The 13,804-nt window shown below is 42.3% G+C and overlaps 1 protein-coding gene across 1 annotated transcript in view; it reads right to left on the reverse strand.

The window, feature by feature from the left end:
* Nucleotides 1-4,264: 4,264 nt before the first annotated feature.
* Nucleotides 4,265-13,804, reverse strand: part of LOC122946167 (sodium- and chloride-dependent neutral and basic amino acid transporter B(0+)-like) — an 80,096-nt gene continuing 70,556 nt past the window's right edge. The window contains exons 13-14 of the mRNA XM_044305573.1: nt 6,314-6,481; nt 4,265-5,470 (exon numbers count right to left, since the gene is read on the reverse strand). Of these exons, the coding sequence (XP_044161508.1) occupies nt 5,318-5,470; nt 6,314-6,481 (321 nt within the window). The 3' untranslated portion in view covers nt 4,265-5,317. The remainder of the gene's footprint in view (nt 5,471-6,313; nt 6,482-13,804) is intronic.

Below are 13,804 nucleotides of genomic sequence, written 5' to 3' on the forward strand. Positions count from 1 at the left end.
ACAGAAACACCCCATATGTGGTTGTAAACTGCTGTACGGGCACACGGCAGGGCACAGAAGGAAAGGAATGCCGTACGGTTTTTGGAAGGCAGATTTTGCTAGACTCGTTTTTTGACAACATGTCCCATTTGAGGCCCCCCGAAAGGCACCCCTAGAAGATAAACTCCAAAACAGTGACCTCATTTTAGAAACTACACCCCTCAAGGTATTCAAAACTCATTTTACAAACTTTGTTAACCCTTTAGGTGTTCCACAAGAATTAATGGAAAATAGAGATACAATTTAAAAATTTCACTTTTTCAGTAGAAACTCCAAAAAAGTGACTCTATTTTAGAAACTACGGGATAGGGTGGCAGTTTTGTTAGTACTAGTTTAGTTTACATATGATTTTTGTTGCTCTATATTACACTATTTGTGAGGCAAGGTAACAAGAAATAGCTGTTTTGGCATAGTTTTTTTTTTGTTATTTACAACAGTCATCTGACAGGTTAGATCATGTGGTATTTTTATAGAGCAGGTTGTCATGGACGCGGCAAAACTTAATATGTATTCTGTTTGTTTATTTATGTAAGTTTTACACAATGATTTAATTTTTGAAACAAAAATAATCATGTTTTAGTGTCTCCATAGTCTGAGAGCCATAGTTTTTTTCAGTTTTTGGGCGATTATCTTGGGTAGGGTATGATTTTTGCAGGATGAGATAAAAGTTTGATTGGCACTATTTTGGGGTGCGTATGACTTTTTGATCGCTTGCTATTACACTTTTTGTGATGCAAGGTGACAAAAAAAGGCTTTTTTACACTTTTTTTTTTATGGTATTCACCTAAGGGTTTAGGTAAGGTAATGTGATATCTTTATAGAGCATGTTATTACAGACGTGGCGATACCTAATATATATACTTTTTTTTATTTATGTAAGTTTTACACAATGATTTCATTTTTGAAACAAAAAAAATAATGTTTTAGTGTTTCCATAGTCTGAGAGCCATAGTTTTTTCAGTTTTTGGACGATTATCTTGGGTAGGGTATGATTTTTGCAGGATGAGATAAAGGTTTGATTGTCACTATTTTGGGGTGCGTATGACTTTTTGATCGCGTGCTATTACGCTTTTTTTGATGTAAGGTGCCAAAAAATGGCTTTTTTTACACCGTTTTTATTTTTATTTTTTATGGTATTCACCTGAGGGGTTAGGTCATGTAATATTTTTATAAAACATGTTACTATGGTCACGGGGATAACTAATATGTATACTTTTTTTATTTATGTAAGTTTTACACAATGATTTCATTTTTTAAACAAAAAAAATCATGTTTTAGTGTTTCCATAATCTGACAGCCATAGTTTTTTCAGTTTTTGAGCGATTATCTTGGGTAGGGTATGATTTTTGCTGGATGAGATGATGGCTTGATTGCCACTATGTTGGCGTGCGTATGACTTTTTGATCGCTTGCTATTACACTTTTTCTGATGTAAGGTGACAAAAAATTGCTTTTTTTACAATTTTTTTTACGGTATTCACCCGAGGGGGTAGGTCATGTGATATTTTTATAGAGAATGTTATTACGGATGCGGTGATACCTAATATGTTAACAATTTTTTTCATTTATGTATGTTTTACGCAATGATTTCATTTTTTAAACAAAAAAAATCATGTTTTAGTGCCTCCATATTCTGAGAGCCATCGTTTTTTTTCAGTTTTTGGGCAATTATCTTAGCTAGAGTCTCATGACTTTTTGATCACTTGCTATTACACTTTTTGTGATGTAAGGTGACAGAAAATAGCTTTTTTTACAACGTTTTAATTTTTGTATTTTTTACGGTGTTCACCTGAGGGGATAGGTCATGTGATATTTTTATAGAGCAGGTTATTACGGACGCGGAGATACCTAATATGTATACTTTTTATTTATTTATGTAAGTTTTACACAATAACAGCTTTTTTAAAACAAAAAAATGATGTTTTAGTGTCTCCATATTCTGAGCCATAGTTTTTTTTATTTTTTGGGCGATTGTCTTAGGTAGGGGCTCATTGTTTGCGGGATGAGGTGACCGTTAGATTGGTACTATTTTGGTGGGCATACGCCTTTTTGGTCGCTTGCTTTTGTACTTTTTGTGATGTAGGTGACAATGTTTTTTTTTATTTAGCACAGTTTTTATTTTTTATTTTTTACGGTGTTCATCTGAGGGGTTAGGGGTTTACTTTTTTGCAAATTTTTTGGGGGGGAAAACTTTATTTTTTCAACTTCTTTTTTCACTTTATTTTTTGTCCCACTTTGGGACTTCAACTTTTGGGGGTCTGATCCCCTTTGCAATGCATTCCATTACTTCTGTATTGGAATGTATTGGCTGTATGAGTAATACAGTGTATATTACTCATACAGCTTCCTGCCTGTGAGATCCAGGGGCCTGGATCTCACAGGCTCTTCACCGGAAGAGCCTGCGTTAACGGCACAAACCGCAGGTCTGAATTGCACATTGTTCCAGGGTGCCTGCTCAATGATTTGAGCAGGCACCCAGTTCCGATCACCGCCCGACATACCGATACGTCATGTGTCCTTAAGTACCGGGACATCATGCCGTACTGGTACGTCATATGTCCCCAACAGGTTAATGCAAGACATACAACTGTTTGGAATGCAAGCTTTCAAAGAAGAAGTTGCTACCAATCCAGAGATATGAGCAGCTAAAGCAGGGCTGGCCAACCTGCGGCTCTCCAGCTGTTGTAAAACTACAATTCCCACCATGCCTTGCTGTAGGCTGAAAGCTGTAGGCTGTCTGGGCATGCTGGGAGTTATAGTTTTGCAACAGCTGGAGATCCACAGGTTGGCCATCCCTGAGCTAAAGCAGCCCCCTCCCCTTCAGTCTGGAGGAATAGAAGAGACAGTTGTTCAGTCTGGAGGAAGAGAAGAGGCAGTTGTTCAGTCTGGAGGAGGAGAAGAGGCAGTTGGGGAGCTCACATAATAAAGTTATGTTATTCACCACAGTGAACGTCGTAAATAAATTCCACAAAATAACATTAATATTACTGTCATTCCCCCTAAAAATGAAGTAATAAAAGTTATTTAATACACTGTATATACCCCAAAATGGTTCTTAAAAACCTACAACTAATCCTGCAAAATAAAAACAAAAATTTAGAAGAAAAAATGAAAAAGCTATGCCTACAGGGAACACAAACAGGGAATATGTTATTCATCCTTAAAGGGGTTGTCTGGGTTCACAGCTGAACCCCGACATATCCCCATTTTCACAGAGGCAGCCCCCCTGATATTTTATGCTCCAATGCTCTCCCTTGCCCTGTGCTATATCGCTGACCCCATTTTGGAAAGAAGACACCCCAAGGTATTTTGTGAGGGGCATGGCGAGTTCATGTAAAATTTTATTTTTTGTCACAAGTTAATGGAATATGAGACTTTGTAAGAAAAAATAAAAATAAATAAATAAATCATTTTCCGCTAACTTGTGCCAAAAATAAATAAATCTAGGAACTCGCCATGCCCCTCACGGAATACCTTGGGGTGTCTTCTTTACACAATGGGGTCACTTGTGGGGTATATATACTGCCCTGGCATTTTAGGGACCTAAAGCGTGAGAAGTAATTTGGAATCCAAATGCGTAAAAAATGCCCTGTGAAATCCTAAAGGTGCTCTTTAGAATTTGGGCCCCTTTGCGCATCTAGGCTGCAAAAAAGTGTCACACATGTGGTATCGCCACACTTTTGGAAAGAAGACACCCCAAGGTATTTCGTGAGGGGCATGGCGAGTTCATGTGAAATTGTATTGTTTGTCACAAGTTAGTGGAATATGAGACTTTGTAAGAAAAAAAGAAAAAAGAAATCATTTTCCGCTAACATGTGACAAAAAATAAAAACTTCCATGAACTCATTGTGCCCATCAGCGAATACCTTAGGGTGTCTACTTTCCGAAATGGGGTCATTTGTGGGGTGTTTCTACTGTCTGGGCATTGTAGAACCTCAGTAAACATGACAGGTGCTCAGAAAGTCAGAGCTGCTTTAAAATGCGGAAATTCTCATTTTTGTACCATAGTTTGTAAACGCTATAACTTTTGCGCAAACCAATAAATATACACTTATTGCATTTTTTTATCAAAGACATGTAGAACAATAAATTTAGAGAAAAATGTATATAGAAAAGTAGTTTTATTTGAAAAATTTTACAACTGAAAGTGAAAATTTCATTTTTTTGCTAAAATTTCTGTCAATTTCGATTAATAACAAAAAATTTAAAAATGTCAGCAGCAATAAAATACCACCAAATGAAAGCTCTATTAGTGAGAAGAAAAGGAGGTAAAATTCATTTGGGTGGTAAGTTGTATGACCGAGCAATAAACCGTGAAATTAGTGTAGTGCAGAATTGTAAAAAGTGGTCTCAAATCCAGGACATTGTGCTTTGAATTCTTGAATTGTTTGACACATGAGTACTGGGAAACTAGGTAGGGCGGGGGGTCCATATTATGCTTCACTATGGCTCCCTATGAGATTTGTGTACACCCTTTGATGTAACACTTTCACAGGGGTCCGGAACCAGCAGGTACGATGGAACTGAGCACCAGTGAATAGGTAAGTGTCTTGGTTTCATTATGTCAATCACTTTCAGGATAACACTTTAAATTGCTTTAGAGGTCAGATACAGGCAGCAAAAACAGCAGCAAAACCCTGTATCAAAAAGACACATTTGAAAGAACCCAATGTATTTGTAATACTACTTTAAATTTAAAAGACCCAATACACACAATGTATGATGCCCCAGGGGAAATGTATGGCTAGCTGGTAATTTTAGCTGATTGCCAGGGGCAGAAGCTGGGCCCAGATCAGTTGATTGCTGAGTAAAGCTTCACTTTTAGGCCTCATTCAAGTGAATGGGTCGGCGATCCGCATGCGGCTGACCCACATGGGACACATATGGTCGTGTGAAAGAAGCCTTATAGTGAGATAACCCCTTTAACATTATTTTCACTTTAACACATTGGCAAACAGTACAAATGTTATGGATGGCCAGTGTCCCTGTATGTAGAAAATATTCTATTTGCATTATTTCTTAGATGGAAATCAATTTTTTGTCTTTGATTTTTCGACTAGGAAGCAAATTTCTTTTAACTGTTGTAATGTAGTCCTACTTCATTTATGTGACGTTTTCTGCAATCAGATTAATTCATCTCAAACTGTTTTATATACAAAATTAAATAGGTGTCCATTATGTATATACTGTACACAATTTTTTGTAGAGGGACTAGAAATAAGAAAGTGCTCTCTTCATCCATACTTTCTCTGAGAGTGGCCAGCAGTAGGTAAGTTTCATCAAAAATAAGTGACATTATCATATCCTGTCTTCGATGTCACCGTTGCTATCTCATTAGCATCTTTGTGTTCAGTGTTGTCAGCAATATGTTCGTAACGTTCTCCACGATACTGGGCCAGTGCCGGTCCCCAGTTGTTAGCTGGTCTGCAGGTCTTAGATTATATTTAAATGGTTAATATGTGATAAAAAGAGGATTTATGACATATTTTACACAATAGTGTACAAAGATGAAAGGGTCCCCATAGCAAATATTAAAATGGGGCTTCTCATTATGGATCAGGTTTTGCACCCAGGACAGAAAGATCAGTTTGAGTCCCACCCGCTTGCCTGCTAACAGTGCAGTTAATCTGTAGATTCTACAGAGTGGATGGAACCAGTCAATGCTGGGCCAACTGTCTACAAGGACCTCTTAACAATCCCATGGTCAACTTCTTTGTTACGTACATCTTTGGTTTTAAAGTAAGTAAAAAGGTGAACTTAACGGGACTGTGGAGTACAGTGTTCACAATTCAATGTTAAAAACTCTGCCCAGGAGCTCCCCAGGAGTTGTTGTGAGGGGGTATGAATGTGCATCCTAGGACTTATGCACACTTTTGTGGTCATGTTATAAGAGCTGGAAATGGGCAGTCACGAGGGAACATGGAAAGGACAGATATGGTTGTTTCAACCAATGGATTTTACTGGTCAACCAGACTGCAAATGGTTCATGCAGGGCAAGCCCTAGGCACAATACTTTAACAGTGACTATGGGAAAGATGAGAACACTTCATCTAAACTTGTAGTCTCAGTACTAGCTGGCTGTAATATTTCTTCTACTGCAGTCTAAATCCCCGTCTACGCTCAAGGTTTTGCCAGACTCCGTTCCCTGACAGTGTTTACTGGGTTACATCTTTGTGAACCTGAGTTTGCCTCTTAGTAGCAGAAAGCTCACCAGGCCTAGATCAGTTTCTATCTCTGTCATCTCCTACCGTATATACAATGTATGCTTTACTTACTTGCAAAAAGTTTCCTTTTGCTTGAACAACTTTTATTACAGCTACAATTGGAATCCATAGAAGGCAGAATATTATCATACACCAACCCAGAGCTATCCCCCAGGTAGGATACCTGATGTTCCCATATGATGGAGGTTCAAAAGTAATCAATGACCACAAAAGAATAGCCTGTAAAACACAGAAGAACATTTATGGAACATCAGTTTTACAAACGATGACTACTTCAAATTGTAAGATGTATAACTACAATGACCTATTATGTAGGATATAAATGTTTGTAAACCCTAAAGCATGTTCATCTACTCCCTTATGCTAAGCTCAAAGGCTAAAGTGGTTTGTGTATATAACTTATTTATGTTGGAGAATATAATTGTTTTCTGCAGGATTCAGTGGTGATCTAACATGTAGTGGGTCTAACATGCTGTATCTTTCTAGATTTACTGGTTTGAAGGACTAGTTGAGATGATGAGCTGGCCATGCTGAGTTTTCCCTGTGAATTAATTTGTTAGGACAACTCATAGCAGAAGCAACACCAAAGGTCTATTCTCCTTCCTCCTTCATGGACTGACTGAGCCAAACATGTACTGTATTAATAAAAGATGTCATCCTTATGACAGCTGAGCCATCAAATAGAGACCTAACATGGAACTTAACATGGAGCTTCTGGGTTCGAAAGCAAAATCTTTAAAATCACCACCAACCTACCATGTGCCATTTTTTTTTTTTTATTATAATATTTTTTTATTATCATACAAAAACTACATACCGATATTCCGTTTACAGTACTATAAAATCCAAAAGTCCGTCAGTTCTAGTTTTTTAACAATAATTAGATATAATTTCATGCAAGTGCCCATAGTTATATGCATATTAACTAAATCAAATAGAGGTATCACTTCCTGGGAAGAAAGCAGGACCCACCCGGCATCAAAAGCTTTATTAATGCAGATAGACAAAGACATCTTATTTAATATTATTATCTCTATACGGGGAGGGAACAGAGGCCCGCAGCCCGGGCGGCCCGCCAAGCAGCGAACACGCACCCCATACGGCCTCCCTCGAACACAAGTAAGCACCACCAACAGGATCAACAGTCGTGTGGCGAATCATCTGGTGCTCACATACACCGTACAGGGCGAACTCACAGCGATCTTTAATCGCACACTTCCGTAGAACCGAAGGAAAACAGAGGGGGGTCCAGCAGTCTTCTATCACAGTGGTATAAAGCCCACTCACGCGTTTTACTGCCTCATCCCCGTGTGATTAAGTTGAATATTGATGCCCTGTTTAAGCAAAACTCGCATAAGTTTGCCACGGTGTCTCGTGGAAAGAGGACTCGAGTCAAATGTCGCTCAACAATCTCTAGAAATTGAAGAGAAAAACAGAACCAACCAGCACTGTCTCATTAAGAGAGCAGAACCCAACACCGACTCCAGTTCATTAAGAGAAGACAGATGTTAGGACCCAACCCACACATGTGTCAGATCACTGCCCGTAGTTAAAACTCATGTCCGACAGGAGAAGCCGCATCCCGGGTCGCGCCCGATGCCCGGACCCCCCAAGATCCCGAGCCCTGAACCCTCACCCATGTATTACTCAGTATTTTAGGTAGGTCAAAAGTTAACCAATATCTGATGCCGGTGAGTCCTGCCAACCTGTCACAACCAGACAGCTGAGAAGCTCTGACAGAGTGTCACAACCAGACAGCTGAGAAGCTCTGACAGAGGCCTTTCAGAACCTCCTCCTTGAGTTTCTGTGTTGTGGTATTCAGCTCCTCCTCTCGTTAGCCTCTCTCAGCTGTCATGTGTTGGACTAATTGCTTCCCTTTAAATTCTTCCCCAGAAGGCTTTTCTGGGCGGCTTATACTACTTCCTGGAGTGTGTGTGCACGCTGACTCTGTCCTCCTGTTTGCTTCAAAGCTAAGTGTTGTACCTTTATCTGTTATTTTCTGTTTGCTGGATCCCAGGTGACCCTGACTCCCTCCGTATCTTGTGTAGGGAGCCGGTGGTCGTGTCCCCTCACTATTGTAGGGTGCTCAGGGCTTTATAGTCAAGGTTCGTGGATATGCAAACCTCCACCATTCTGATCTTTGCATAGGCTGAGAAGCCAGGGAAAGTGCCAGGTCTTCTGCAGGGGTCTCCCTTGGTTCCTTAGTTTTTGGATCCAGCGAGTCGTTTATACATGTTGCTTTGCCTTGTTTCCTGTACACCGTCCGTGACATTATAAGCCGCCATAACCGTCTCAAGCATGGATCCGGTTTCACTTTTGGCTGAACGCCTTCAGGGTCTTTCATTGGAGGTAGCTGATCTCCGTAAGACTTTTTCTCAGCTTCAAGTGACCGGTTCAGCTTGCGTTCATGGAGTTTGTTCTGAGCCTAAGATCTCGCTCCCGGATACGTTCTCCGGGGGTAGTGAGAATTTTGTGCGTTTTAGAGAGGCTTGCAAACTCCATTTTCGCCTTCTTCCCCACTCCTCTGGTGATGAGGAACGGAGGGTGGGGATCATTATATCGCTGCTCAGAGGTAACGCTCAGTCCTGGGCCTTTTCGCTGCCGGAGGGGGCACGGCCTCTCCGTTCAGTGGATGAATTCTTTTTAGCCCTGGGTCAGATATATGATGATCCGGATCGTATTGCTCTGGCTGAGTCTAAACTACGTCTATTATGCCAGGGTAAACAATCCGCAGAAATATACTGCTCAGAATTTCGGAGATGGGCAGTTGATACTGGTTGGAATGATGCTGCGCTCCGAAGTCAATTTTGCCATGGTCTTTCAGAGGGATTGAAAGATGCATTTGCCTTTCATGAGAGGCCTAGTTCTTTGGACTCTGCTATGTCTCAGGCCGTTCGTATTGACAGGCGTCTTAGAGAGAGAGGAGAGATGTCCCCTTCCTGTCATACTCAGTCCCAGGACAGTGCAACGGTCCCGTTCTGTGCGCAGGGGTCTCAGTCGCCGTCAGCCCCTTCTGAGCAGGAGCCCATGCAGCTGGGGTTGATTGCTTCTGACAATAGAAGATTCAGCCCGCATGGGAGGGTTTGTTTTTGTTGTGGAGGTATAAATCATTTGGCAAATATTTGTCCCTCTAGGAGATTCAGGCAGTTTTCTGGGAGTAATAAAGAAACAAACAGGAAAAAATATTTTAAAAATGTTCCGTCTGTTACTATTGGCAGGGTTGAGGCGGAAATTGAAGGTTTTCCATTTGCTTGTAGTTCCCGTTTTGTCCTGCCGGCTAGGGTGGCGCTAGAGAGCAAGAACATTTTTTGTGAGATTTTTGTGGATAGTGGAGCAGCGGTTAATCTCATTGATAATCAATTTGCGATAACTCATGGTTTCCAGGTGCGCACTTTGGGAAAGGATATTCCTGTTTTTGCTATCGATTCCGCTCCACTTTCTCAAAAATCATTAAAGGGCATAGTTCACAATATCCGTTTAATTGTGAGTGATGCTCATGTTGAGGATGTGTCATGTTTCGTCCTTAGCGGTTTACCCACCCCTCTGGTGTTGGGGCTGCCCTGGCTCACTAAGCATAACCCCACCATTGATTGGCAAGCGAGGCAAATAAATGGTTGGAGTGACTTTTTGCAGAGAGAATTGCCTCACGACATCTGTTTCTGAGGTTGCTACTAAGACTGTACCATCTTTTCTCTCTGAATTTTCGGATGTCTTCTCTGAGAGTGGAGTTCAGGATTTGCCCCCGCACAGGGAGTACGATTGCCCTATTAATCTCATCCCAGACGCCAAGCTGCCTAAATCTCGTTTATACAATCTTTCCCAACCTGAGAGGATCGCTATGCGTGCTTATATCTCTGAGAGTCTGAGAAAGGGACACATACGACCCTCGAAGTCACCTGTTGCCGCTGGTTTTTTCTTTGTTAAGAAAAAAGATGGTTCTTTAAGACCTTGTCTGGATTTCAGGGAGCTGAACAATATCACAATTCGTGACCCTTATCTGCTTCCTCTGATCCCGGACCTATTTAACCAGGTTGTTGGGGCTAAAGTCTTTTCCAAATTAGATTTAAGAGGGGCATACAACCTGGTCAGGGTCAGAGAAGGGGACGAATGGAAGACGGCCTTCAATACCCCTGAGGGCCATTTTGAAAATTTGGTTATGCCTTTTTGTTTGATGAATGCCCCAGCCGTTTTTCAGCATTTCGTGAACAGCATTTTTTATCATTTGATGGGAAAATTTGTATTGGTGTATTTGGATGACATTTTGATTTTTTCTCCCGATTTCAAAACTCATAAGGAACATTTACGTCAGGTCTTGCTCATCCTGCGGGAGAATAAATTATATGCGAAACTGGAAAAATGTGTGTTTGCGGTTCCAGAAATTCAATTTCTGGGGTTTCTTCTCTCCGCTTCTGGTTTTCGCATGGACCCCGAGAAGGTCCGCGCTGTGCTTGAGTGGGAGCTTCCTGAGAATCAAAAGGCGCTGATGCGTTTTTTGGGCTTTGCCAATTATTACAGGAAGTTCATTTTGAATTATTCTTCTATTGTTAAACCACTCACTGATATGACCAGAAAGGGGGTAGATTTTTCTTCTTGGTCAGTAGAGGCGCGTAAGGCTTTTTCTGATATCAAGGAGAGTTTTGCTTCCGCTCCCATCTTGGTGCAACCTGATGTTTCTTTACCCTTCATAGTTGAGGTTGATGCTTCTGAGGTGGGTGTGGGGGCGGTCTTGTCTCAGGGTTCCTCTCCTGACAATTGGCGACCGTGTGCCTTTTTCTCAAGAAAACTCTCCTCCGCAGAGAGAAATTACGATGTGGGAGATAGGGAATTGTTGGCCATCAAGTTGGCTTTTGAGGAATGGCGCCATTGGCTAGAGGGAGCCAGACACCCTATTACCGTATTTACTGACCATAAAAATCTGGCCTACTTGGAGTCAGCCAAGCGTCTGAACCCGAGACAGGCCAGATGGTCGTTGTTCTTTTCTAGGTTTAATTTTGTTATCACGTTCCGCCCTGGAGTTAAGAATGTGAAGGCAGATGTCCTGTCACGTTGTTTTCCGGGAGGCGGGAATTTTGAAGACCCGGGTCCCATTTTGGCTGAAGGTGTGGTGGTCTCTGCTCTTTTTCCTGAATTGGAGGCAGAGGTGCAGGCAGCCCAGTCAGAGGCTCCTGATCTTTGTCCTCCTGGGAGGTTGTTTGTGCCTCTCGCTTTAAGACACAAGATTTTTAAAGAACACCACGATACGGTCCTTGCTGGGCACCCGGGGGTAAGAGCCACACTGGATCTCATCGCTCGGAGATTCTGGTGGCCTGCGCTTCGTAAGTCGGTTGAGGGTTTTGTGGCAGCCTGCGTGACTTGCGCTCGTGCCAAAGTCCCTCATTCACGGCCATCAGGTCCTCTCCTTCCCTTACCCATTCCTTCCCGTCCTTGGACACATCTGTCCATGGACTTCATAACGGACCTGCCTCGTTCCTCGGGGAAGACTGTGATTCTGGTGGTGGTGGACCGTTTTAGCAAAATGGTGCATTTCATCCCTTTTCCTGGTTTGCCCAATGCTAAGACGCTGGCGCAGGCATTTGTTGATCACATTGTCAAATTGCACGGTATTCCTTCAGACATAGTCTCTGATAGGGGCACGCAGTTTGTTTCCAGATTCTGGAAGGCTTTCTGTTCTCGCTTGGGGGTTCGGTTGTCATTCTCTTCTGCTTTCCACCCGCAGTCGAATGGCCAGACAGAGCGCGTCAATCAGAATCTGGAGACATATTTGCGCTGTTTTGTGGCGGAGAATCAAGAGGATTGGTGTTCTTTTTTGTCCCTTGCTGAGTTTGCTTTAAATAACCGTCGTCAGGAGTCCTCTGATAAGTCACCATTTTTTGGTGCATATGGGTTTCATCCACAGTTTGGGACTTTCTCGGGAGAGGGGTCTTCTGGTTTACCTGATGAGGACAGATTCTCCTCGTCTTTGTCATCTATTTGGCAAAAGATTCAAGATAATCTAAAGAGCATGAGTGAGAGATATAAGCGTGTGGCTGATAAGAGACGTGTGCTTGGTCCGGACCTGAATGTTGGTGATCTGGTGTGGTTGTCTACCAAGAATATCAAATTGAAGGTTCCCTCCTGGAAGTTGGGTCCTAGGTTTATTGGGCCTTACAAAATCCTGTCTCTCATTAATCCTGTTGCATACCGTCTTGATCTTCCTCAGACTTGGAAGATCCATAATGTTTTTCATAAGTCCTTATTGAAACCTTATGTTCAACCCATTGTACCCTCGCCTTTGCCTCCTCCTCCGATTATGGTTGATGGGAATCTTGAATTTCAGGTCTCTAGGATTGTGGATTCTCGTCTTGTCCGCGGTTCTCTTCAGTACCTTGTTCAGTGGGAGGGGTATGGTCCTGAGGAGAGGATGTGGGTCCCAGTGACGGACATTAAGGCCTCTCGTCTCATCAGGGCTTTCCATAGGTCCCATCCTGAGAAGGTGGGTTCTGAGTGTCCGGAGTCCACTCGTAGAGGGAGGGGTACTGTCACAACCAGACAGCTGAGAAGCTCTGACAGAGTGTCACAACCAGACAGCTGAGAAGCTCTGACAGAGGCCTTTCAGAACCTCCTCCTTGAGTTTCTGTGTTGTGGTATTCAGCTCCTCCTCTCGTTAGCCTCTCTCAGCTGTCATGTGTTGGACTAATTGCTTCCCTTTAAATTCTTCCCCAGAAGGCTTTTCTGGGCGGCTTATACTACTTCCTGGAGTGTGTGTGCACGCTGACTCTGTCCTCCTGTTTGCTTCAAAGCTAAGTGTTGTACCTTTATCTGTTATTTTCTGTTTGCTGGATCCCAGGTGACCCTGACTCCCTCCGTATCTTGTGTAGGGAGCCGGTGGTCGTGTCCCCTCACTATTGTAGGGTGCTCAGGGCTTTATAGTCAAGGTTCGTGGATATGCAAACCTCCACCATTCGGATCTTTGCATAGGCTGAGCAGCCAGGGAAAGTGCCAGGTCTTCTGCAGGGGTCTCCCTTGGTTCCTTAGTTTTTGGATCCAGCGAGTCGTTTATACATGTTGCTTTGCCTTGTTTCCTGTACACCGTCCGTGACACAACCTCCAACATTTCTAGAGATACTCCAAAATTCCATTATGACTTCACGTTCTGCACCAATACATTGCATACAAAAAGAAGCCGGACTAATTGGATCTTCCCTAGAGCCCCCCCACCATCCCCCCTCCCCCCCCCACCTTGCAGACCAAAAAAAAAAAAAAAAAGGAAGAAACTTCTAATTAATTAATCATGTCCCAATCTTTCCACAGTTTATTCCAATTTAAGTAGGATCCTCTTTGTTTATACAAAATCTTCTCGTAGCTTTTCACCTTCTCAACCAAACCCAGCCAATTATTACAGTCTGGAGCGGAAGAGCAAAACCATGCTCTGGAGATGAGAAGCCTAGCCAGAAACATCACCTTAATCAACAATCGACCATTTGTAGGTTGGTAATTAACCTCTGATAAATCTCCCAGGACCCATATCCTGGGAGTAAAAGGAACAACAATGTTGAGTTTACA

Source organism: Bufo gargarizans, chromosome 9 (assembly GCF_014858855.1).
Source record: "Bufo gargarizans isolate SCDJY-AF-19 chromosome 9, ASM1485885v1, whole genome shotgun sequence".
Lineage (NCBI taxonomy): Eukaryota > Metazoa > Chordata > Amphibia > Anura > Bufonidae > Bufo > Bufo gargarizans.